Raw genomic sequence first — 27,150 nt, forward strand, 5'->3', positions numbered from 1 at the left:
GAGGTTGATACTACTGTAGTGGCTGAAAGTGTTATTCAGAAAGTCTTATTATAATGGTCATCTAGAGAAATAATCCCCTCCTAAAATATTCCACATGAAATAAGCAGTATTATTTAGTCTCTCCTTCATAAGAAATAATGGAACTCACTTCCCTTTAGTGACTTTCACAAGTTCAGATGTCCTTAAAATACAGCTTGCTTCCAGCATTTTCAAACTTGTTCTGATATTTTTATCAGTGGTCATCTCTATCAGCTCACAAGTAACAGATGGAGTCACCAGCCATGTCATGTCTAGAGGCTGCGTGCTGTCCTAATGAATTGTTAGATGATAGTGCAGAGTTTGCTGCCTGTACAGCTCAGCTGGAAGCAAATGAAAACATAGTTCTGTTTCTAAAGTACCTATCCATTACTCTCAGTAAAGATAAACATCATAAATACTATAAAATATGTGTTCAACAGCTATTCTGTCTATATACCAGGCTGTTTGTTTCAGCTGTTTTTGTTTAGTTAAGGCTACCTCATAAATGTACCTCAAGATGAATTGCAGATTAATTCCAGGTTGTCAGCTTCTTCCAATTGTGCGTGCTGGAAACTGCTGTCCTAGAGGGAGCACGTGAGAACAAATTCCACAGTGATGCTCTCATGGCATTCAATATGGCCATGCTGGCGAGTTGACTTTTTGTTTTCCGTGAGCAGCTCTTCAGTTCTGGAATTCTTCAGTGCTTAGACCTGGGCAAGTTAGCCAGTTTGAGCAGACAGATTATTTTAAGCAAGATATTTTAAGCAAGCTATAAAACATTAATGGATCATGCTGAAACGTACAGTGAATTCCACCTTCTCTTCCCCACTCTGCTCTGTAATCTTCACTTCAGATCATTATTTGCTAGAATGAGATTATGTTGCTGCCAGGTTGATTTGTTGGACATTCATCCAGACGTAGTTCTCAATCTCCACAAAATAACGTGTGAAATTCAAGAGGCCAATAAAAATAAATTAAAAAATAAGTGTAAGAAAATAAAAATAAGAAAAATTCTCCATGTACACAGTTCAAAGCTTTCTTAACCCTTAAGTAATTGTTAATCCTAATTCCTTAATCGTATAGTTCTTTGTCAGAATTCTGTACGAGGAATCAAAATAGATATAGATTAGGAAACAAAAATGATATTTATGTCTTTATTTAATGTCCAAAAATAGTAATTTAAATGGAAAAAAAAAAGTTTTTCTCTCAAAAGGTTTCAAGATAATTCATTACTTCTTTTCCTGCACTTTCAAAATGGAAAAGCTTAGCTCTTCAGTTACTTTCTATCCTGATATAATAGGGGTCTATTTACTCCTGTGTATGTTGTTGTTATCTTGGATTTAATACTGCTTTGCCAGCAAAAGATTTCTGTGTGATAACAAAAAGAGCTGGACTCAGTATCAAAATACAGGCAAGTTACATACTGGAAAAGGAGAGTTTAGTTTGCTTCTGTTTGGTGTGGTTTGGTTTGGTTTTGCTTTATTTTGTTTTGCTTTGGTGGAGCTGGAGGAAAATGATGTGTGACCTACCAGCACATAAAGATGATCCTGCCCAACTCTGCGGGTTTTTTTGGTTTTTTTTTTTGCAGAACAAGAGAATCATTTTCTAATATGATGAACAGTAACTGTATTGTTAACTGTAACTTATAACTAATAACTGTATCAGAATTCAAATGTAAGCGTCTTCTAAAAGACAAAAAGGAGAAGTGCTGGATGCATCATACTTTGCTTAATTGTTTTCATTTCATTGTTTTTCTTTAATAGTTTGAGATTATTCTAAGCTAACAAGTCTGTCTTTTACAAACCGGATAAAGGTTTTATATTCTTTCAGTTACACTGGATTAGTAAATAGGGAGTGGATTAGTAAAATCTTCTGCACTTCAGAGCTTTAAAGTGGAGGTAGTTACTGTACATTGAAAGTAATGTACTTGAAGCAGATTTTGGCTTATAATACATAGTTTGGAGCTTGGGCCAAAAACCCAACTGTAGTACAAAAAATAGACTGAGGGATACAACCTTCATGCGGTGACACAGTTTGGGCTTCTATTTCTATTTTGAACCCTAAATAATAGTTGTATCAAGCCTTCTGGTTGCAGGATTTATCTCAGATGAACTTTACCCACTGTTAGACAAACTATATATTGCTCGCTAAGTGTTTATCTGCCTGTTTTTTTGCCCAGTTTTCTGTAGGAGGATGGGGAGAGGAGTGTCTGTTTCAGAGGGAGCTGAGAAAGCTGGTAGTTTTCCAACCACAGGGCTTCTAGGATGTCCTGTGATGTATGAATTGTCATTATGTTCCCTGCACTCAGTGTTTGATGTCTGCTGGGGGAAGGAGACAAGCGTGGAGACCAAACTCATCCATTCTGCTGGTATAATTCCTGAAAGGTTTACTGGATATTTGGCTTCTGATAACCTGCATCTTGAATATTCCATCATTATCTTTACTGTGTTGGTAGCTCAAACTATGGTGCTGATGACTTTGTAAGTATTCTCTTGTCGGAGAGTGAATGACTGGTTTTTCCATTCTGCTACTTCTCTATTCACATAACTTGTTTTTCTTCTTGTAGTTTCAGCAGTCTATGATTCTACTCTCAATTTTAGAAATAATGAGAATCCAACGTTGCTGGGTGTTCTAAATGGAAAGAAATACCATGCAGATTTATATGTAAGGCAAGTAATCTACATTTTAATTCTTTTTTGGCATACAAGCACATATACTGGCACAAATAGGGAAATATTTTCAAGCAGATCAAGCAAATCTCTACCAACCAGGTGTCACAGTGCTCCACATGGAAAAACTCATATGGATTGCTCAGGGTTTTGTGTAAAGTTCTGCAACTGTAATTATGTGAGGATATGAGGACCCTTTTGGAGCTCTGCAGGATTCGTTTATTGTTTTTTTTTAATTGAGGCCTGCACCAGAGACAGGAGTCAAGAAACCTCATCTACACGCTTCCCCTCTGGCACAGTGGTTTGCTTCTGGGTGGAAGCCAAGCTCAGGACTGTTCCCATCTCTGGTGGTAACCATTGGTAGATTTGACTGACTCTGCCTCCCTCCTGGGACAAGCTGTGTAATGATTATGGGAAGTATTCTCTCTTTTGCTAAAAGAAATTAATTCAGTGTTGTTCTCAACTGAGGTGAATTAAAGTACGGATAATACTGAAAAATATAAAATCTATTAAAAATTGCTATTGGCATTTCTAGGGGAAGATGAGAAAGGGATGTTTTCTGTCACCAAAGTTCACATAATTTGTTGAATTTTTTTTGTGGGATTTTTTTTTGTGAAAAAAGCCATTTTTCTAGAAATAATCTAATGCTGCATGCACATTAAAAATAAATAAATTAATGAATCAGAAAAGTTACCTGAAAAATATTAGATCTGCTTTACTCTAGTTATGAGGAGAACAGTGTGATCTCTGTGGTGCCTAGTTTGCTAAACACACTTAAGTGAGGTAGGAAATCAACTCATTCAGTGCCTTACTTTAGAAACAGAAAATTGCAAACCTTTGGCTAGAAGGTAAGCTCAGATAGAATGCATTACTATTTCAGAAATCAATATTTGAGCTTCAGATATATATGAGAATTGAAGATAGCTCTAGAAGCAAAACTATACTTTTCTGAGCTGGGAGTTGTTACTACAAATTATTTAATAAATAAAAGAGTGGTGGGGTGAGTATAGTGAGTCCACTGTTAGATGAATGATCTGCCTCTGCAATGTAAGTGCTGTTTGTCAGAGCGGAACTATTTAATGTTCTTCAATTTCTCTTGTTTACTATTGGCAGGCGGATTCCATTGGAAGAAATCCCAGAAGATGAGCGGGAGTGTTCTAACTGGCTCCACAGACTGTATCAAGAAAAGGTTGGTGTTTTGTCTAAACAAAGCTTGTGAGCCACTGCTGCTCAGTTCTTGACACTGTTAGTAGATGTTTAGAGAGTTTATGTGTAGTGGTTGTGCTTTGTGGGTTTGTGGGTTAGTTGTTTGTTTTTCCAGTCAAGTGTTGTGCTGCTTCAGATGCAAAGAGGTCTTGCACTGTCAGTCATAGTTGCCTTTTTGTTTGTTTTTTTTAAACAGCAAGAGGAAGGAAACTTACGCAAGCCTCATTGAAGGAGTAGTCCTCTACTGTAGAGGAAGTATACAAACTAGCAACTGCCTCCTTGATAGAAGAGGCATCTCCTAAATCAAGAACTAGTTGGCTAAATGAAGTATATTTTGCTTTAGTATATGAGAATGTTTGTCCCTTGTTTTAGCCTGTCTCTTTTAGAAGGTAAATATCCAATGTTAACCAGGCAAGTTGATAAATTACTCTCTTATTTGCACACAGCAATGGGATTGTGCATTTAAGATTCTTGATCGTAAGACAGTTGCAGAATAATAATGACTGCATGCATGTAGATGCCCATTGACTTTTTTTCAAATGCTTTTGTATTCATTCTTCAGGTTTTCAGAATGTGTTTGTCACAGGTTTTGTTTTTATAAACATAAGAAATAATGGTTGTGTATGTGCTCTTTGAATACACACAGCACTCCCATTTCAGTCATTGGGAGTCACAGGTGTACAGAGCACAGTACGATCTCAGTTATGTATTTAGACTGGAATACAGCAATGCTTAGGATTTAGAAATTTTAGACTGTAGCTAAGTTCTGTTTTCCACTCATTACAGTGCAACTTGTTGTACTCAACCCAGAATGCCATGTTAGCATTTCTATATTGACCATGCCCTTTCTCTGCTTCAAACCCTGATTACTCCTAGTTTAATTAATGTTTCCTCAAGCAGCATATTTACAGGAATATGCAAAGTAAATGCATATTGAGTCTCCAGTTAAAGATGTAACTGCCTATGATGCTCCATTTCTGTAAGTTGTGCCTTCTGCAGCTGTTTCCATCACTTCCTCTTAATGAGCTTCTACAGAATGGCATTATGTTACCTGTGGGCCTGTGTGTGCACTCTCTCTACAAGAATATTAATGAAAAAGGTCATTTAGATGAACATTGCAGAAGTCAGTTTCCTGCTACTACATCTTTATTTCTAACCATGTTTCACGTTGCTAAGATAATGTTTAAAAATTTGCAGGAAGGAACGTAAATTAAATGAGAATGTGGGAGTTGTTTTCTTGAGTTCTCTGTTACATCCTTTGCAGTAATTCACTTTGTCTTCTGCTATTCTCTCTTTAGCATTTATTTCTAGTGCAGAGTATACATCTATCCTACCTTTTTCTTAGCAGCTTAGTTTGCTGGTTGGTTGAATCTGTAGTTTCCCATCTAAGTATAGGAGGAAGGAGTGTATATTCAGTTTTCCTTTCCCTGAGCAGCTTTTAGTTAGTGTGAATGTTTTGGGGTTTGTTTTGTTAGTTTTTGTTAGTTGGTTGGTTGGTTTTGGACTGGGAGATGCTATGTTCCTCTTCAGCTGTTTTATGTTATTCCATTGCTTTCATTCATCTCTGTAAAATCAGACTGTTCAGGCGGGTACAGAGCAGGGCTAACTTGTTAAAGAGTTCAGAGATAATGAAAACCATTGTGCAGAGTGAAAATGCAATTCTGCTTTACCTTTCTCCCATATTTTTTTTAGACAGAGTTTGGCTCTTAGGTGAGATGATATGCAGCGTTGATACCCGAGTGCTGCTTCCAGAAGTGTTTTAGGCTCGTATCTCAAGAGTCAGTAAATATTAATGATAAAAAGTAATGAAGTTTTGTTCAAAGAACTTAAATTCATTGCAAGATATGCACTCACCAGCTGCTTTGTCTATTTTGGTTATAGCACTCCACTTACTGTTTTAAAATAAGACAAGGTATGCACGCTACTGAAAATCAGATTCCTGTTTTATCTTGCATTACAGTTGCATGTGCTGTTGCTTGTTCTCAGTGATAGTCGTAATTTTGCAATACCCCCTCAAGCCTTATGGGGGGAGAGAGCATGCAGCACGGTTGGTTCACGGCAGTCTGAGCTTTTTCTGCACTGTGCACTGGCTGCCAGCTCTAGGACACCTTCACAGATGAATTATGTGCTCTTTGCAGAGTTGCCCCACAATGTGCCTCTCGTTATGCAGGTGCACTCATAGGGATTTGTCAGCTGTGAAGTTCCAAGAGCTACCAGTAATTGCTGCCCTGTCTTTTTTTGCAAGACCATGGTAATAGAAGGGTTGAGCAGAAGCAGGGTCATTCTGTGATTCAAACTGCTCTAGCTTTTATGTGAAAAATCCTCTCCTGAATAGTCCTGCTCTCTCCAACACATGACTACATACATTTTCCTTCGAGCATCTGAGTGTGAGTCTAAGTTAATGGTAAGCTCCACCATCCTTCCCTTCCCTACGGAGCAGAGCTGGATTGTACTCTAGTAGTGTAATGTAGCAGCTGTGGCATGCCACAGTACTAGGCTGGAGTGACGGGCTCTCATTATCATCCAGGACACAGCTGTTTGAATGAGGGAAGAAATATGATGTTAGTGGACATCAAGGGACATGACTCTTTTTAATCATTAATAAGGGAGCTGGTCTTTGAGAAAAGCTTGTATTGTCTTTTTTAACTTGCTGCTTGGTCTCAGTTACACGCTTCTCAATCAGAGATACTGCTCTCTGGGAATTTGCCTTATAATCAACTTCATACTCCTGTTTTCTGATTCAGCCATGCTGCAAATGTCTCAAACAGGACCTTTACAGGTGAACAGTGGCACACCCTATTATAAGCCAAGTGCTGTTCTCCTTCCTATGCTTCCAGGCATACACAGATGTCATGCCCTTGTGCTTCTTCCTTTGCTGAGGATGAATTTTGTCCTTGTACAGCCAGCCAGCAGTGTTTCAGTTAATGTTGGCTCATGACAGAGGTGCAACTTGGGTTGCAAATTGCCTTTTTTTTTTTTTTTTTTTTTTTTTTTTCTTTTATTAAACTGTTACCAGTAGAAAGACTCCCCTTGACTTTAACTAGAAATAGATGGAGCATGTTAGTGCATGTTAGTGTCCAGTCTGAAGAGGTATTGTATAAATGTCACAGCTCTGCTGGCCTTTGCATGTTTTGTTTCTTTGTACCTCTTTACAGCTTCAGCTCCTGAAATAGAAGTTCTGCTTCAGAATCTTAATTTCCATTAAAAAGAGAGTGAGTTTTTGATTCTTCTCATTTGTAAGAGAAGCATGGAAAACAAGGCATGAAACTATATGCCAAAATTCCTCAGGGAATTAGTAAAGGGTAAGTGAAGAAGGAAAGAGTACAGAGCTCAAGTGTTTGGGAACTAAGGGTATATTTTTGGATACTTGTTCTTTGAGGATTTCTTTGTGGAAGAGCAGAGGCATCCCTCTGTAGCTAGACCTCCCTGGTGGGAGCAGAGGGCAAGAATCCAGTTAGATTCTTGCAAGACGATGAATTTTCCCTGTTTTTTCACTACTGCATTATTCACATCAGTGCCTGAAGAAACTGAAGTTTGGTGGAATCATTAGGGACAGCATTCTTCCATATCTGAAAATGATTCTTGAGTGGGTGAAACTTTAATACAAACAGAAAACAATCTCTGCGTGCAGGGGAGTGCGAGGAGATGACTGTGGGGGAGATGGTTATAGGGAATATTGATGGATATGATGGATTTAAATACTGTCCTGAGCTGTACATGGGTACCGTAGGCACCCTCTAAGTCTCAGAAGACAGATCAACACATGAATCTGTTCTGTGAGGAACAGGAATGTTTTTAAAGGCAAGGAATCGTAACTGAATTAAGGAGCCATTCTGCACAGTGGTGTATGATACATTAGGGGAGCTGAAGACAGTGACATCCATTTGTCCTTTATGTATTTCTTACATCTGTCTCAAACATCTGAGTGAGATAGGGTCGGTGGTTTTTGCTGACTCCAGTGCTGTGCCGTACCAACAAGGGGGAAAATATGCTGCTTCTTTTCAGTATCTGTGTTGCAGTCCGTAGTAATGGGCCCCCTAATGGTATTACCAATAGCAGTCAGAAATGGTTCGTATTTTTCTAGGTAATGCTGGTGGTATTTAGAAGCGCCAGTGTATAAAGTAGAATTCAATTTGCCGATGATAAATAACTATGTTAAACCAGTCATAAACTGAAATCCTCAAAGCACTGTAAAGAAAACTTCATACATTGCATAATTCACTGAAGACAGCTAACTAATTAGTCATAATGATCATAGTATAATCTAGTTCACATGAGCAAAGCAATCATAATTTTTCTAATCTCAGTAGGGAGAGAGGAATGCTTTAATTACTGTGTAATCTCTTAAAAGTTGAATGTTCCCTTTGAATTAGATAAAATGGTAGCAGCCTGTAATTGCTAGATTGCCATTAAATAATTAAGGAATTGTCCGTGTCAGCTGGAGCATAAGTAAATGTAAAATCATAGCATAGTAGAACTCATCTTCTTGTGGTTGGTTGGGACAATATTGGCCTTGCCAGCATTTTTTTTTGAAACCATCATGAAGCATTCCTTTCTTTGAAGAAATCTGGCCCTTCGTTCTGACTTAATTGGGGTTCCTTATGTTAGTCTAATTCTGACTCAATTAAGTAGTCTTGTGTTAATGAGATTAGTAATCTTTGTTTGGAACCAGAAGGAAGATTCCCCACCAGTGTTGATATGTCATGTTGGTCACAATGTTAAAGGCAATGCTGTTCACCCAGCTAAGCTTTAGAGAAAAGCACTGAATTCTAAACCTTCTGTGCTTCAAAAAACAAGACAAAGCACAGCACCACACCCTCCCCAAAACCACAGATCAAACAAAACTCTACCCTGCTATCTTTCTGTTATTCTGTTAAACAAGACTATAAAAAACAGTGAAAGAATCTTTAAACTATTTGTATGTTCAACTGTCTCTAGAGAGGCCTTTCTTCCATTGGCTGCCTAGGAACATGATAAGTAAAACTATGTCCATGGGACAAAGTGATCAGAAGTGGGAAGTATTCTTTGGAGGATTATACAAGATGGCACTTTTTCTGTCAGGGCTGTTTTAGAGCAGTGTATGGAAGAACATAAGGGAGCAGAGGATCTGCTGCTGCAGATGTAGCCCAAATAGTTCTCTGGCTTCCTGCTACTATCTGTCCAGTGTCTGCAGCTCTTGCAAGAAGTGCAACAATGATGTCTATATAGCTGCAGAGTGTACATCTCCTCGCCTATTTTCCCTTACTGTGTTTGTTATACTCTCTAGGCATGCTATTTTTCAGGCTTCTTTGTATAAGAGAAAGGGAGGATGCCTACACATCCTTCTAAGCTCTTTATTTCTGATTCTATGCTCACTGACTTCAAAGCGCATGCTTTCCAGCCATGACTTGCTCTTTGACCTCCCAGCAGGGTTACAAACATACAAACAAAAAGTCAAAGTCAGGAATGTATAGTTTTATTGGCAGATGGAGATTTAATTGTTGTCCTCCTTTGTTCTGCCAGGATGCATTCCAAGAAGAGTACTACCGAACAGGAACCTACCCAGCAGTCCCTATAGTACCACCCCGACGACCATGGACGCTTTTGAATTGGCTTTTCTGGGCCTTATTGCTGCTGTATCCCTTATTCAAGCTGCTCGTCAACATGATCAACAGTGGATCGTCACTAACATTGGCTAGTTTTGGATTTGTCATTGTAATGGGTAAGTTTTCTCAAGCAAGAAGTTTTTTTTACAGAATAATTGGCTTGACTTACTGATCCTTACTAAACCACTGTGACTAAACATAGGACTAGTGAATTCAACAGACCACGTGAAACTATATCCACTTTTGCCTGGAACAGGTTAGGTAGATCCTTTTCTTACTTATCTTTGTATAGTTGTATGACGTTGTTGTTTTTTAAGAGCTACATGCAGAATTTGCTGTTTGTGTAGAAATCAAACAGTACGTTTCCCGTGTGTTGCCTACAAGAGGATTTCTTCTTCTGTGTACTGTGGTGCTGGATTTCACTTTGAATGTCTACAAGTACTGAAAGCTTATTTACTCTGAGAATTCTAAAATGTAATTGTAGTCTTTTACATAATCCATCGGGAACCTATAAAATTGTGATTAAGGCAGGGGCAACCTGTTGCGGCCATCTAGTCTGATCTGTGCAGCATAGGGTATAGACTGACATAGGTGGTTCCTACAGTACATGTGGCAGTTCTGGGCTGTCTTGATTTGAATCATAGAATCGTGAGGTTGGAAAGGACCTACAAGGTCATCCAGTCCAACCATCCTCCCATTACTGTCGCTACCACAATGTTTTTGTTTGTGGTTGAGGTGATTGTGTTACCTAAATAGAAGAAAGGAAACAAAACAAGGTGCTGACCCATAGAAAAGGAGGGAGATCTTTTACAATGTTCTTCATGGAAGGGGGAGCCAGATCAGCTGGGCAGACAAAATTGCATTTGGGTATCTGCAATTTCTGTGGTATTGAGTATGTGTTGGATGAACAAATTCCTATCCGGAATAAGCCATAGATTTATAAAGCAAGCGCCTCGTATGGCTGCTGTCCCGTTTGCTTGTGGCTTCCTCACCTTAACTTCTGAGTGTATCATAAATATGCTTTTAAAAAAGAAACAGAATTTCACAACAGTGAATAGGATGGTGTATGACACCACTGCAAATGCTACTTCTCTGGCAATAGCACTTGGTATTATGCCTTTGGAAGGTATAAAGGTATGACGCTACTAAGAACAGGTGGGAAAACAAACTTTTTGGGGGGATATCTTATGCCTCTCTTAGCTTTTTCTTCTGCCTCTGGCCACAAGGCAAGATTAATAAATGGGCTGCTGTGGTTTCTCTGAATCCAAAGGACTTTTTTCAAGTTATTTGTGATGCTGGAGCTAAGAGTGAACTATAGCAGAAGTCGGCTTCCAGAATAATTGCATGAGCTTCCAGGCTGCAAGAGCACAGTTGAGGAACACATTAAGAATGCTGAGATAACAGTCCACTGTATGATTTGCGTTGATGCACCATACATTATCAGCAACATTTGTGGGATGCTGCAGGTTGCAGTTCCTCTATAGGGATTTGAAAGACCCCTGTGCTTAGCAACAGCTCTGTTTTCTCTCTGAATACATGGTGTGATCATAGTCAAAGTGCTTGTAATTGGCCAGGATTTGCAGCGTGGCAGGAGGCACTGTATTGCCTGTAGCAGAGGGTATCATCTGATTAGATTCAGCCAGCCACCTCTTGCTGATGAGCTGGCAAAACAGAAAGGTGATGTCACCTATTAGCTGATGGTCTGAGGAGGAAAGCTCAGCCTTCAGTAAAAATAAACAACAGAGTTGGTTACCCTGCACACTTGAAAGCGGATGTGTCATTACTCACTAAAAGGGCAGTAGTTTCCTTAGTACGTTATAGTCTCTTCTTTTTAACCTGTGCCCCTTTGAAAGCATTAGCTTTGCCAGTTGGTAATTTTTGGTCTCATTCTGTTGTGGAAGCACCAAAACTTTAGCCCAAGCAGTTACTCTGCCTTTTGTAGCCAACAGCTGTCTTTGCAGCAGGGCCGTTCACCCCAGACTGTGCTTCTTATCCTGAGGGGTCTCTCTGGCCCAGATGTTCTGGATGTGATGCAGCCGTGATACCTGTGCTAGTCTGACATCTCACCTGCATCAGGAAGTGGTTCCTAATCTCCCATTATAGGTAGACTTCATTGTTTCAAAGGGTAGGCTTCACTACACGATAATGTTACCTTTGTTATTGTGCTCTCTGCGCCTATGCTGAGTATTCTGTGATAGGAAAGGGAGGAGGGACTGGGAGGTTCTACAACCTGATCCTCTGCTTTGAATTCAGTGTTATTTATCTTTCCAACAGCCCCTGCTCATTGTGTTCTCCAGTTAAATGCTTACTGCCTTGTTAGCGGCTGTTCAGGTCAAACAGTCTGTAGGAGAAATGCCCCATGGTGGTTAAGCTGGAGTGAGAACACAGGAGCACCTGAGAACCCAACTTTCAGATCTGAGAAATGAATAACCAGGGTGTATATATAGCTCTGCTGGTTCAGCTCAAAGCCTTTCAGCCCTAAATAAACAATGTCTCCTCTTTATACTGAGAATGCTGAGCCATCCCCTCTTGCCTTGCTGTGCAGCAGTTTGGCTATTTATACTCATCATAATCATTGCATTGTGCTAATATCTAACTACTGGTCTGGGATCAGGAGTCCTTTGTGATGCTACTTGAAGTGACACAAGGCAGTCCCTGCTCCAGAGGATAAATGCTCCAGCAGCTCAAAAGACAGAAGTCTTTGATTCATAGAATCACAGAATGGCTTGGGCGGGAATGTGTGTTAAAGATCACCTTGTTGCCGCTCACCAGATCAGGCTGCCCAGGGCCCATCCAGCCTGGCCCAGAACCTCCAGGGATGGGGCGTCCACAGCTTCCCTGGGTAGTTTGTTCAGTGCTTCACCACCCTCTGAGTAAAGAATTTCCTGCTAACATCTAATCTAAATCTTCCCTCTTTTAGTTTAAATCTGATCCCCCTGTCCTATCAGATGGTGTGTAAAGTCAGTCTCCCTCCACGTTTGAAGGTTCCTTTAAGTACTGGAAGGTCACAATGAGGTCTCCCCAGAATCTTCTCCAGGCTGAACAAGCCCAACTGCTTCAGTCTCTCTTCACAGGAGAGGTGCTTCAGCCCTCTGGTCAATTTTGTGGCCTTCCTCTGGACCCACTCCAGCAGCTGTAGCTTCATAGGCCACATGGCAAGAGATTTATGTACTTAACTCACAGGTACAGTTTAAAACTTGGAGCTGGTATTACAGCGTTAAAGCAGTGAGTCTGTCATATGTTCATATTTATATCTGACAGTAGCTCTCACATGTCTAATGCTAAAAGCATAATGAAATCTGAGCTTACGGCATGGCTCCAGCAGTTAAGTATCACTTAGAGACCCAAGTATTTCATTTGAAGCAAGCACAAATAACAATGAGACAGCTTCGATTCTGCAGGAGCTGTTGTGTATCTGCTACACAGTGTGTGGATAGTGCTATCAGAAAGCCTGCTTTCATAGAGATGAGTCTTGATGTGACAGTGATGTGACAGTGTCCAAATGCAGAAAACAGACCAGAGGGTGAGAGCGCGATGTGATCTGAGAAGGAAGGCTGATGTGAGTGGATGAGGGTGAGCCAGCAGTGTGCAGGAGGTTTTACAACACTAGGAGGATGCAAACTATGTGCAGGATTCTGCCTGTTGGTGGAGCTGCCAGTCTGGCCTTTGAGCCTGGTGCCTAAAACTGCAGGGTTTGATGTTTGTTGTCTCTACTTGCTTCTTTCTTTTCCTTTATAGAAGATTAGACAGACACTAAATTAAAAAAAAACCTGCAATTAGTATAAGCTTTAGTTGTACAGATTCATTTTGGTGTATAGTCTATACGACACATCTGTGCAGTAGACTATATAGGAAATTTCTATGCCCCTACTACAGTTGCAGTGTGGTGCAAAACACAGGAAATGGATAAGATGTGAGAGAAAAGAAGTTGTCTGCTCTGAGCAAAGGTTTACGATGAGGGATGTGGTGCTGTGATGTGGGTGGGTGCTGGTTTTCTTGGAACTAAATAAATGTTCAATAAGCAGATTCCACGTTCAGAACTATGTTGATTTGTGTTAACTCAGCCTTCTTTCAGCCAGGCAGAGCAGGTCTGTAGCAACATCTTGTGTCAGTTGGCAGGGTAGGCAGTGATGGGCAGAAAGACAGCAGGAGCTCCGCTACCCCCTGCAGCTTGCCAGGGAACGCCATGGGGATACCCCAGCTGACAGCTTCTCCTTCCTGCTGTTCAAGAGGGGGCTCAAAGTCTCACAGCTGATGGTTATCCGCAATTTCTCTTTGGTTTCTTTGTCTTCTTTCCCATCATGTATTTGTATTTTAAGCCACAGCAGAACAAGTCCTTAAACATGATGTTGTCATCAGGGCATACGGTAAGAATAGTTTTTAGGCTTGAGGCACTGTACTGACGTGCTATTTGACAGCTTCCCTTTAGCACCATGCAACAGTAAAGAAGAAATCTTTAGCTCTCCCTCTTAATAAAACCAAATAGACACTGATTCCCTTTTGTCCTTCATTTGCAGTTCTGATTTGGCTGTCTGAGGCCTGCTTGCTTCAGGAAGTTGTCTTCATATGTGCTACAATGTTCTGTAAGGGGAATATAGTTAAGTCTGTTAGTTGCCATGCTGCAGAAGAGAGTTTGCCCTAATTTTGTGGACTTTTTTTTGAGGTCTCACATGTGGTACTCTTTGTAGTCACAAAACCACCTGGCTTTGAGCCCATTGATTTCCTTCTCACCCTCCCCATCATTAGGTGAGCAGCATCCTACCACGATGGAGATACATTCTTGAAGAGGAACGTTGAAATGCTGCCCAGCAGCTGCTGGGGTTTAAGGAGAGTATGGGGAGAGTTAAGCTCCAAGAGTGGAGAAGAGGCAAGTCAGGGCATGGATAAGTCAGCGCATGGATAAGCTCCTGCAGCAGCGCAGCACTTAGCCCTGCTGTGCTTCCACAGGCTTGGCAAACATGAGCAGTCTTTTCTTGCACCCAGCCTTCCCCAGAGTGCCAAGGACCGCAGGGTGAACTGAGGGTGGAAGGGCAGCGGCAGTTCCCGTCAGAGAGCAGAGAAGGAAAGAAATTTCAACTGCTGACTTTCTTCGGTATTTTTTGGTGTCCAGGCAGCAGCATTCCTGGAACTTTATGAAATCCCCACTGTGCCGTGTGGTTGCTATAACAGTCACTCTTATTTATGCTCCATGTCCATCTCCAGATGTGGTTTATATCCCTCTGGTTAAAGTCTTAACGATTTCATGCTTACTATTACATTAGCATACCAAACTGCAGGCTCTGTGTTGGATCTTCCTCTGTCTTCTAGCTCATGTCAAATATCAAAGACTTCTTTCTTTTCTCTGTTCTTGTGAGTGAAATCTTTCACTTGTCGCAGTTGTTTGTTTCCATTCGTGGGCTAACAGTGAGCAACAGTGAACTTGCTCGAAGCCATCTCATCTCTCTGCCTTGTGTGCTGTATGATGCCCCACAGACAGTCCTAGTGCACAGGGTTATTCCAGTCAAGGTATTTCTCTTTGAACTTCTGGATTACCCACTTGATCTCTTTTTCCAGCCTGTTGAGGTCCCTCTGACTGGCAGGGCAGCCATCTGGCCTAATTCAAGACGTAGGCCAGCAAAACACATGTAGGGTTTTCCAAAATGAAGTAAGAATGGGTAAGTTATCTGACAAATGGGAGTGTAGGTGTAGTACTTCAATGCTGCTAATGCTGTAACACTATACTATACAGTACTTTACGGTCACATTGTAGAGCAGAGAATACTGACTGTCTCTTTAAGATGCTGTGTATGTTCAGACCTTCAGTCTCTGCCTCTGAGAAGGCTTTTCACTTTATTTTCTTTTTATATTGCAGCTTCCGTTGGTGTCAGATGGATGATCGGTGTTACAGAAATTAACAAGGGCTCCACCTACGGCAACAATGACAACAAGCAGAAACTGAAGTAGTATCTTCAGAGACTGCTTCAACCCAAAGGGAACAAATGCAACCTCTGAAAACTCTTAAGTGCATATCCATGGTCCTTCAAGTGAGGTCAAAGGAAGGGTAGGATGAGCAATTGCCACGCATATCTGAATTTGCACTCCTGTTATTTTTCTCCCGGGGTTTGGGCTGGATTTCTCTCTTGGACGAGGCGCTCCTCGGTTCACTCTTCCCAACGGGTTTGCATTTGTTTGGTTGGTTTGTTTTCATATAGAGTGTCTTTAAGGTTTGAAGAGAAAAAATTCAGTGTGCTGGTATGATGAGACTCTACCCGGAAACTGCTCGGTGGTTGCTGAGGTCTGAGCTTTATCTTGACTTGCTCTAAAGAAGGGATAAATGTCAGAAGATTGTTACAAGATGATTAAAACTGATAGCTGTCTAGCTCCCATGTTAGCAGTTTGAGTAACAGTAATTTGTCAGTGTTCAAGTACAGTACGATGCACTGCTTGGTGATACCACTATTGCAACTCTACTGAACTGACAAGAGTGTGGTAGAGTTTTTTTTACATCTAGAATTTAATCCCACAGCGAGCACCACATTGGACCCAGTCAGGCTGACTATGGGCCCATTTTGTTGGCTCAGAGCCTTGCAGTGTCATAACCTGGAGCAGAATTTGGGCCTGTGGCCTGAGCAGAGAGCTGAGCTACCCACTGTCACATCTTCCACTAGGCAATACTTAGCGGTATAGCTGAAACTTCCAGTTCTTCTGAGAATAAATGCCATTCATAGTTTGGAAAAATAGGTAACAAATTACTTTCAGCTTTAAACACAGGTTCAAATTCTAGGCTTTCCTAACAGCAATGGAAACAGATAACAGCTGGGTGTGCTGTAACAAAGTAATACAAAGCGTGCATTAAAAGTTCTTGCCCTGCACCCTCACGGTTGTGAATCTAATTAATCTGTTGTCCGTCTGACTTTTTGTAGGGCCTCCTAACGTGGTCTGAGGGAATAGTTACATTATCTTCCACTTTTCTTTGGGGTAAAAAGAAAAGAATTGGAGAGGGACCTGGGACAGAGGAATGGCTTGCAGGTTTCTATGCCTGTATGGAGTTTATTAACAGCCTTCTAAATTAAATTAAAGTAGGATCGAGTCCCCTGGGAAAACCATGTTTCTCTCACATCCCCCTCGTACTGATTGCTGGGCGTCCTCCTCTTGGTTTGTTGTTGTTTTGCTCTTTAGAGAGGAGACTTCCAACTGAAATCAGTTAAGGGAACAAAAGAACAGCATTTTAAACCCAAAAGTTATTGATGCTGAGCAGTGGGGAGCATACTTGGCACGTTCAGTCGTGTTACATTTTCTTAGAGTTGTATTTCTAGCAGCTGGTAAAAACCATTTATCTTTAGTTAGAATAAAACTGAAGCCAGAAGCAGCAGAGGCTAATAGAAAAGTGTATGAATCATTCAATGAAATATGCATTTGCTGTTCTATACCATCAGATCACCTAGACGGTAATCCTTTAAATATGCAGTATCTGAAGAGCAGCTGCAGTGGTGCATTTAGCATGTGGCAGTCAGCACTAGCTGCTGAGAGTGAATGCAGTGAGTAAGAAGTACAATATGAAGGACGAAATGGGCCTTGGGTCTTGTGAGGGTCTCGTTTTGTAGGCTTTTGTCTCTTGTGCACGTGCATTCCCGTGCTCTGAAGCATATTGGAGTAAGTGGTGTAATGTGTCATAAAAATAACCATGGACTTTGGTTTATTTCTTAAACATACAAAATACAGCCAGAGCCCAGAGGATACTGTCGTGCTTATAAAGCTATCTATCCATCTGTCTCTTAAGAAAGCACGTGCCCTTCTCTGCCAAAATGCTACCATGCACCTGTACTGAAACAATCTTAACACCTAAATAGGTGACAGTTGAGAGCAGCAAATACATATTCAGGTGATTAAAAAGGGGGGGGGGGGGAAGAGCTGGTTTTTTAAGAACAACTGCCTTCATGTGCTGATAGAGAGACCTCTAACATCCCTTATCAATCTCAGTCCTTTTTTGAGTTACCGCACACAGTACTGCTTCTCTAGGAGGAAAATACCAAACACAGAAGCGCTTCCCAATGAACATTTAAGGTATTTCACACAGGTTTCTCTTGGAGCAGCCACTGTAACAGGCACAAGGGCCAAAGACGCCAGTCCTGGATCTAAGTCTCAGCAGACAAGGGCTGCCACCCAATATCCTTCCAGCTCACTGGCCAACAGAGAAGGTTTAATGGTATTTGCCAAAGGTAAATGAACCCCGTTCACTGTATTAAAAGAATGACATACATATGTCTGTAGGAATCAGTGTTTGCCCTTCTTCACCACAAACAACTGTATGGTCTACAACTGCCTTAACAAACAAAAGTAGTCTTACATTTGTTTATACAAATTAATTAAAATAAAAATATGAAAAGCCTGAGGTGTAGTGAATGAGTTTTCTTTTGGTCTGCATTAACAACAAACAGTTTTTGTCATCTTTCTCCTGACTCCTGAAAACCGTTCTGGATTCCTGCTTGTGTTCAAGGACACTGAAGACAAAGGAGGAGACAAACTGTGATACCGCGATGTGCCACAAAGCAAAGAGCACAGCGGGACAGGGCTGCACCTCAACCTCAGGTACTTTCCTACTCTGTTGCTTAGGATGACGATGATTCCCCTCCTGTCGTAACTGAAAGTAGGAAAGATAGGAAAAGTTCTTTGCTTAAATTGGGCACTGTATTCTCTTTTGAAAGCCTGGATATACGGCACTGGTGACCCACACATAAAAGAGTGGCGTACTTCTGGTTTCATTGTCACTTTGTGATATCTATCTTCTCAGCAGCTCATCCAGCTGTGCCTCACCTATAATAAATCAGGGATTTCTACACTAAGAGGAGAGAGAGACAGAATAGCGACAGGGAGTTCCCTGCTTAACAACTTAACTTGGCTTACCCAGACATGCGCTAAAGTTTACAAGTAACAGCTACAAGGCAACTGTTTGAAACAGCAAACCAAAGTATATATTCATACCTGAACAGATCAGATATTGCAGGTTATCATGCCATTTTCTGTAGTGCAGGTGTCCAAGAAGAAAGTGATTGTAGCCCTGGAGTCTATCCCTAACGTAGCAGGTAGCATAAGGAAGTGCACATCACCACCTTATTTCCACAGGAGAGAGTGAAGGGAGAGCCTTAATTCTGTTATCCCTGGTGCAGTGCACTGCTCTTCTTACATGTTTGTATTTGTCAAGCCACTGACTTACTTATAGCAAGGTAAAGAGACACCAATTCCTGTTAGCTCTGCAGCCTTAGGAGTTAAAACTTCAACTTCACAGTTCCCCACAGCTCCTGTTGTTCCACAGTTACTTCCAGAAGAACAAACCCATCACCACCAACTCCTAAAATAAACCATTTATTGAGAAAAAAACCTTTTTTTGTTTGTTTTTCAATGTCATCAATCAGCCTTGTGCATCACAAATCCGAAGCTTGCCAAAAAAAAAAACAAAACAAACAAGAAACCAGTCCAAGTTCACAGTCAGTGCACTCAACAAACAGGTTTAAAAAACAAGGTCCATAACGCCTGGTAACAACTACAGCATTTTTGTTTCTGAACCTAAAGAGTTCAAAAATCCTACGTATTAACGTGAACGGTTCTCAGTCAAATGAGAAACAGGAGAAAGAACAACAAAAAAAGGTCTGGTCCATATACAGTAGTAATGGCACTTTCACTGAAACATGCAGCTTCTTTCAACTTGCGGACACCGTCACGTGAGCAACATGTGCCAAGTACAACATACAGGAGCAGCAGAGAAAGTGACGCTTGTCACTTGTGCAGTCTTCGTGAGTCACCTCTTCTTACACTGTTTCTCAGCACAGTCTTTATGTAAATATTACATACAGTAGTGTTTAAAAGGTATTTTTGCCAGAGTAAAAAAAGGCCATCGAGTGAATGACTTCATTCTTCATCTGTGCAAACCTGTGAAGGGGACACGAGGCAATGAATTCATCTGTCCCTACTGCAGGGAAAAGACAGCAACAGTTCAACCTCTTCAGCAACCTTCACTGAACAGAAGGAATAAGCAAGTTTTATTTCTCCTTTGTTATAATGATATAATGCATTACAACTGTTCCTATCTATCTGACAACTGATGCTTCCACTGTCACCACAACAATTCATTCTGCCTCTGTGACAGATGGGGTTTAGCTACAATTACTACTACACTACTGCATTGCTTAACAACAGACAAAAACATTCTCAGCTAAAAATGAAACCCAAATTCATACAATAACTGCAGCTTGTTGGGGTAATGCCAGGCAAACAGTCAACAAGAGTGTGAAATTAAAGGCTGACCCTTTTACTGAAGGACAGTAGATGTCCCAAGCATTTGCTTGTTTTACTGTTTAATGTAGGGACTCATTTCTCTTTGTTACATGTCTCTGCATACATACATACTATACATACACACTGAAGCTGTAGGCACATTTATAGCACTCTAAATCCAATTAAGTGCCATGAAGTTTGACAAGTCTTTAACATAAGGATAATGCACCTCGAGAGCAGCAAAGTACTAGTAGCTACATGTCTGTCCACAGCAATGCAGGTGCTTCCTCAGTTTTCCATGCCTCGCTTTCTGTAGGGCATCAACTAACTCAGTATCAGCCTCCCACCATGATACAAAGCCCTGTGGCACAGCTGCGCACAACACAGCCAACTCAAGGCAGATTGATTCCCATCTGCGGTCTTTGCAGCCAAAACTGCGAGACAAACCTTGACAAAAGGATGGTCGAGGAGCTGGCTGGCTGTCCACCTCATCTTTGGGTCACTTTCCAGGCAGTGGCAAAGGAAGTCTTTCCCTTCCGGACTCACTTTGTCAGGAATAGGAGGTTTATGACCCATCCCCACTCTATACATGATCTGGAAGTTGTGCTCGTATTCATGCCAAGGCCTCTGCAACAGAGAACAGAATTGTTTAGCACAAGGTTTAGCAAGCAGCTCACTGTAGAACAAAGCATCTAATTCTGTGCCCCGGGAAGTTAAAAGCCCCCCTTGATACTTGTGGACTCACTGCTGGGAGTGAGGTCAGAGATTTTAGAGAAACTGCTGAGGACATTTTGTGTTCTGTCAGTAGATGACACACGTACCTTGCCAGTGACCATCTCTATAACTACACAGCCCAGGCTCCAGATGTCTGCTGCACGTCCGTGCCCTTCTCCTTTTGCTCTGGTAATTACTTCTGGAGCCATGTACGCTTTGAAACAAGACACAATGTCATCACTTTATACAGCAGAAGGAACCAAAGTGATTAAGTAGGCAAACCAAATGCTTTTTAATACATCTGAAATGAATTGCCGCTTAGCTTTTCTAAGTTTTGTCATGTGCTGGCTCTTCCTTCTTGTTCTTTGACACATTTGTAGCGTAACTGTCCTTCAGTGTGAAAAGTGACAGTGGAAGCACTGGTACAGTATGTGCTCTGGTATTTGGGGGGTTTTTAACCAGAGAGATTAAGCAGCTGTTCTCTAAGAACACTGCTGCTTCAGTAAGGCCAAATCCCACAGAACAAATCTTCAGAACCTTTATAGTTAACCAGACAAATAACAACATTTTATCTTTCCAGTTACCACATTCACTTATGGATGTAAAGCACAACTAACTAGCAAAGCTTAAAACAAGTTTCCCTGAGCCATATTGCTTTATTCTCGGCAGAGGTATCTTCTTGTATGGTAACTAGCCAAGTTGCTGCCTTACACATGCTTCCTTACCTGCAGTGCCCAACGTACTGTTCACTTCTCCAGGCATTGTCTGAGTGTTGTTCTTTAGTTTCACTGAGCAGCCAAAGTCACCCAGTTTAATCAGTCCGGATGAGGTAAGAAAGATGTTGGCTCCTACAAGACACAAAGAGAAATGGTAACAACCATTAAACACGTGCTGAACTGAGGCAGGAGGACTCCTCAAGATGAAATGCTGCCAGAAGAAGTTACACGGTAGATCATAGCTGAATTCACACTTAGAACTAAACTGGTGGATTAACTAAGTGTGGAATTAGTGTTGGAGATGTTCCCCACAGTGTACCCGACCAATGAGGTGGCTGGATTCCCAGTGGGTTTCAGTTCATACTAAACACCCTGGGAGATGACAACAAGGAATGCTGAAAGCACAAAACACTCCAGCAGGTTTCCACACATACATTCACTATGAGAAAATGCTCCTCCAGAAATTCCTGACTGTCAGTGCTCATCCTTGCCAGTGTCGCATCATGCAAAACCAGCTGATGGCAGAGACCATTGATGCTCACCTCCCAGTGCCCACCTTCTCAGTCCTGCTGAGTCAAGACAGATGACACAATACATCTGTGCCATCAGGACAGACGTACAAAGTTGAGCTCATAGCGTTTATTCCACGTACCACCAAATGCCCACTCCTTTTTCACTCTATTTACAGTCTAATTTCTGGAGGAGGGCTAACATTACAATATCGGCTATGCTGCCAGCTTACACTACCAAATATTGCCCCAGCATAGTTGAAATTCTCCAAGAGAAACCTGCAGTTGACTTCAGGTCAGTTGCTCTACATGACACTGCAAAAATAAGCCGAGTGCTTCTGATAAACAGGTGGGGTTTTCCATCCAACATCCTGCCAGAACCCCATTTCTCAACAGATTCCCCTTACAGCTCTGAGAATGCCTTAAAACCTAAATGGATTCAGTCCAAGAGGCAATAAAAGGAGGAGATACAACAGAATTTGTTAACACAAATAAATTCTAACCTTTGATTACTGTAAGCCCTCTGAAACAAGAATAAACTTCTAGTAAATACCACTCTTCTACACCCTGTGTCCCCCCATTTTCCAGTGGCAGCATTCAGGTGCCTGCACGGACTCAAGATCAGAAATCTTTCTGCTGGCAAACTGCGGAACTCAGCCAGACGCCTGCATGGATCCCTTCCAACCCAAACCATTCTATGACTTTACGTCACTGTGAGCCCTGCAGTCAGGAGGGCACACAGTGCCGAATGAGTCCTCCACTGCTGCGCTGCCTGCTGGAGCCTCTAAGCCATTCGGTCTGTGCTTGGGAGAACAAGACCAAGCTCCAGGAGCTTTAAAAAAGGATCTCACTGGATAGCGGACACCTGCACAGAACCCAGCAAGACCTGGGTAAGAAAAGAGGGGATGGAAAAGCAGTACTTGATGCACAATCTTTTTTGCCCTTTACAGTCAATGTGATTGGAAATGTAACAAAATTCCTACCATATCTGCATGGTTGACAAGCAAAATAAAGTAAAAGCAGAGACTTAGGCTAAAACAATACAAAGGGTCAACAACCCCTACCTGTTCCCTCTCTCCTACACATGCACTATCAGTAGCTCCACTGTACTTAGTGAAAGGAAGGAAGCAGCACAGCTCTGCAAAATACTGCTGCCATTTACACCACAAGACCTTCCTGGCAGACTGCAAGCAGAGCAAACACCAAAAGCGGTTCTCTTGCTAGAACAAACAGCTGTGACTCAGAGCATTTAAATTCAAGTTTAGAGGATCAGTCCCAGATTAAGCACAGTGAAAACTGACACTAGTGTGATATTCCAGCGGTGCTGGTCTCAATACTGCGAGCCCAAGCAGCAGCACTGAAATCCCCATGACTAATGTGGCACAGTTTCACCAACAGGGCAGCTCATAGCCATTCCTCAGCAGTACTTTAGCAGCAGAACAGTCACATTCATCTACGAAACAACTCGCTTCAGGCCAAATGCTGCCCTTTGATGAGAAAATCAGCTTTATCATCTGCTTTTCCACACTCAGATAGAGCATGAAATGCCCACAGTCTCCCACTGAATAACCTTACGCCTCTTGTTGAATGACCTTCCTTCCCTCTGCTCATCACAAAGAGATGAAGGCAGGAATAGCAGAAATTCTGAGAGAGCTAACAGCAAAGTTAACAAGAAGACAATAATGCTTTGATGAAGACTTCGTGGCCTGGAGCGTCTCATTCACAGGTTTCTGATTTACTGAAGTTTCAGACACAAAGCCTTCATTTTCTGTATTCAGGCTGAAAATGCAATCCGAGCACTCTATGTAATATACTCTGCTCTCCCAAAGAGAGGGCACCAGGCATGACCTTGCAATTAACTTTTATCAATTCAGCACTTGGGAGACCACACTTGGGAGTTCTGCGGCTGCTCAATACAAGGCAGATGTCAACAGATGCATCGAGCCCAACCCAGGGTCATCAAGACGGTCAGAGGGCTGCTATGCATGATGAGGAAAGGCTGAGAGACGGGTTTGTTTAGCATGAGGAAGAGAAGGATGGGGACTGTGTAGAGAGAGGGAAATTATTGCCGTATTCAACTTCAACGTTATTATGAAGATTGAAACAGAGTTTTCCTCAAAGACACACAGTGGAATGGTACAGGGCAGGGGAAACCAACAGAGCATCTCAAATTCCAGGGAGGTATTAGGAAAAGGCATTTTTTTCTTTACAATGGGGATGGGTGGTCACTGGGATGGGACACGGGAAAGAGGGAATCCCCTGTCACTCAAATAGACACAGACCTGAGCAATCTGATCTAACTTGGCTTTGGATCTGACACTGAGGCAGGCCCTGCTTTGAGGAGAGGGCTCAGCCAGAGATGTCCAGAGGTTCTCTTCAGCATTAAACATTCCATCGTTATCCGTGGTGATATTTGGCAAACTGGGCATGAGGGATCTACTGTGAACCATCACTGAGATTCCCATAGAAAAGCAGTTTTAACAGTCTGAATGACACATCCCTATCAGAAAAAAGAAGAGTAATGGACTGCAAGTAAATGCAAATCTTCTGGTGTAATAATGTCACGGGTTAAAAAAAAAAAACAAACAATTTTCTTTACTGCTGTTGTCTGAGAACTTGAGGATGCAATTTCAGCATAAAAAAAGATGGAGCAAGAGGCCTGCAATGTAACCAGAAGGCAGCCCTTATAGAGATACCCTCTCTGAAGTCTGCCTTCAAATTCTGCCATTAAGTTTAGAGAAAGTCAGCACACAGTTCTGTCAGAAGTGACCCTCTGTAGCTGTTACTATTCTCAAGGATTGCCCCAATGTCTGGTATGAGGAACCTGTTGCAACAGAAATGCCTTGGATAATGTAGCCTTACAGTTCTGTTAAGCAGCTCTTCTCCAGTGCATTTCTCTGATGGGAGGAAGACCCAATTAGAAACATATCTGGAAATCAGCAATGATACAGAGAAGCACAAAATAAATCCCTATCAGTCAGACTTGGATTTGGATCGTGAGCTGCCAAGAGGTTGCAATCCAGCTAAGGGTAACATGGGCATGGAATGATCAAGTAAAGGATAAGGAAGGTACTGTGAAAAGCACAAAGGGAAATCCACGTTTGCAGAGAAATCTTTGGTCAGGAAGAACCAGAAAAAGCAAAACTGCTGGGGAATGGGTGTAAGGGAAAGTGCTTTCTAGGAAAAAAAGCCAAAACTGACTCAAGAGTGGCCTACCTGGTGGGAGGCCTCTGGATCGTAGATAGTTCTTTTCCCAAATGAGAAGCACGAGGCCAAAGGACCAAAAGCAACTGGGAACCTCCTACACTGCTGCGATGGTTCAAAACCCTGTGAGCAAGAGGGACATAGAAACCCAGCATCGTTGGGTTGCACTGCCTTGTCGTAAAATGAGCATTCACGGGGCATACTGTGTGCACTGTTCCCCTAATTTCTCCAGAGGTGAATATCTGCCAGAGGTGAGCAAAATATGTCAGACTAACAAAAATAAGAGAACTAAACGTGGAGGATGTTCTCAGAAGGTTCAGGAAAGGAAAAACGAATGTGAAATGCAGACTGACACCGAGTACCTTAAGCAAATATCAAAACCATCTCCCCTTCAATTACTGTAGATCCGTTCTGCTTACTTTGTAAGCAAAACCTGAGAGCCAGGAATCAGTAGATACATATATGGGGGAAAAAACAACAACAAAACAGCCACGATACATAGTTTTACCATATCCATTAAACTTCTTTTAACAAAGATTTTAATAGTGCATTTAATCAACCATTCGTCTGAAAGACTAAAAGTCTTCTGTCATATGGGAATCGCTAGGAAAAGCTCTGCTGGACCACCCTAGCACAGAACACTGCTTGTCAGCTCCCACAGAACGCCGTAGATTCTTGCACAGCTGAGAAGAAAAACAGCATTACGTAACTCAGTGCATTAATGGGAGAAATACAAGGACCAAAATTTGAGTCTGGAAGAATCCTCAACAATCCTCACCACCTCTACAAAAGCAACATAAATCATGAGCAGAATTTATAAGTTCACAATGCCACCAGTGACTGCCTTTGTTTGCTTTTTAATGTTCTGTGCTTTAAAAGGAACATTTAAGTCACCAACTTGTAAACTGGAGACTGAAAAATGCCTGGAAGACTTTTTACTCAACTCTTGTATAGATAATGCGCACTATAGCTGAAAAGTCTCTTCCCGTTCTCCTCTCCTCCTCCTTTCTTCTACAACACCAAAACAACATTACCTTTTTGGTTCACATTACCTTTGATGTCTCGATGAACGATACCATGTTCATGAAGTACATTGATAGCAATTGTGATTTGCTTTGTGTAGAGCCTAATGACATGCTCCTGAAGGCCCAGTTTTGACACCTCCTCCAGAGTGCCCTCATCACAGTACTCCATGAAGATGTACATCTCTTCCTGTGGTGGGAATCAAACCAGATGTCATTGATTTTCATTTTCTTTAACTGCTGAATTAGAACTAAGATACAGAAAAGAGCTCAGACTTGGAAGGGGATAAAGGCATACAAGGATCAGAGAGTAAGAAAAGGTCAGGTATCTCAACACGCTGTGGGATCCAACTCCAGGTTTCTGCTGCTCAGATAAGAAAACACTGCTGCTAACAGTGACAAGTTTTAGGCTGGATCTCTAGTCTTTATCTACCCACAAAAGTTACCAAAAAGTACATAACACAGTTTGCACTTGGAGCAGTCAAACAGAGCTGCAGCACTGAACAGCTGCAGCATCACTCACTACTCATTTACACTGCAGTGCAATTCACAGAGGCATCCAGACAATTAAGTTCAACAAGAATGATCTGAAGTAAAACCTCCAATGAACCAAAGCTTCTTAAAATGTTCTCAGCCCTTTATACAGCCCCTCTCCTGTCCCCCCATGATTGGTATTTTCTTACCCTGTGGAGCTCCACACCAAAATACCGAACAAGATTAGGGTGTTTGATGCCTTCAAAAATCTTCAGTTCATCAGCTGTTTCTTTGATGGTTTTGTGATCATTAGGTTGAAATCTTATCTGCAAGAAACATTTTTCATTATTTTCCTGCTATTAAGTTTCAAACTGTTAAGGACCAGTAACAAGAAAATGTGGAAGATCTGGCACATAAAAACGTTAACTGTCCAAGCACCAAATAGCTGCCATGGTAACTGCTGTGAACACTTAAGGGTTGTTGCTGTACAAGGATATGGAAATGCAGTAAAACTAAACAGTACACATATTTTTAAAAACAAAATGTTGGAAGGGAGAAGGATCTCTATGCCTACACAGCTTGACTTGCTTCTGTAACGAAAATCAGGTTTTCTGTAACCAACAGGTTAATCAACAGCTTCGTGACTCACCCTTGCTTACCTAAACTACAGGAGAAGCTGAAAAACATCCCAAGTAATACTTCCTATCTAAGAAATGAAGGAGGAGTAAATCAAACGTGAAATACTGTAAAGTAAGACAAATTTGTGCACAGTATCTACTACT

At 41.6% G+C, this 27,150-nt stretch overlaps 2 protein-coding genes across 6 annotated transcripts in view; one reads left to right on the top strand and one right to left on the bottom strand.

Moving 5' to 3' along the window:
• Positions 1-17,849, top strand: part of AGPAT4 (1-acylglycerol-3-phosphate O-acyltransferase 4) — a 64,337-nt gene extending 46,488 nt beyond the window's left edge. For both annotated transcript variants that reach the window (XM_015858053.1, XM_015858057.2), the window contains exons 6-9: positions 2,585-2,687; positions 3,801-3,876; positions 9,396-9,594; positions 15,330-17,849. In XM_015858053.1, coding sequence (XP_015713539.1) covers positions 2,585-2,687; positions 3,801-3,876; positions 9,396-9,594; positions 15,330-15,421 — 470 coding nt within the window. In that variant the 3' untranslated portion in view covers positions 15,422-17,849. The remainder of the gene's footprint in view (positions 1-2,584; positions 2,688-3,800; positions 3,877-9,395; positions 9,595-15,329) is intronic.
• Positions 17,850-18,804: 955 nt separating this feature from the next.
• The window catches only part of MAP3K4 (mitogen-activated protein kinase kinase kinase 4), a 60,434-nt gene continuing 52,088 nt past the window's right edge, over positions 18,805-27,150 (bottom strand). For all 4 annotated transcript variants that reach the window (XM_015858049.2, XM_032443949.1, XM_032443947.1 and 1 more), the window contains 6 exons: positions 26,578-26,694; positions 25,925-26,084; positions 21,169-21,291; positions 20,551-20,657; positions 20,177-20,356; positions 18,805-19,384 (listed from right to left, as the gene is read on the bottom strand). In XM_015858049.2, coding sequence (XP_015713535.1) covers positions 19,364-19,384; positions 20,177-20,356; positions 20,551-20,657; positions 21,169-21,291; positions 25,925-26,084; positions 26,578-26,694 — 708 coding nt within the window. In that variant the 3' untranslated portion in view covers positions 18,805-19,363. The remainder of the gene's footprint in view (positions 19,385-20,176; positions 20,357-20,550; positions 20,658-21,168; positions 21,292-25,924; positions 26,085-26,577; positions 26,695-27,150) is intronic.

This window comes from Coturnix japonica, chromosome 3 (assembly GCF_001577835.2).
Source record: "Coturnix japonica isolate 7356 chromosome 3, Coturnix japonica 2.1, whole genome shotgun sequence".
Lineage (NCBI taxonomy): Eukaryota > Metazoa > Chordata > Aves > Galliformes > Phasianidae > Coturnix > Coturnix japonica.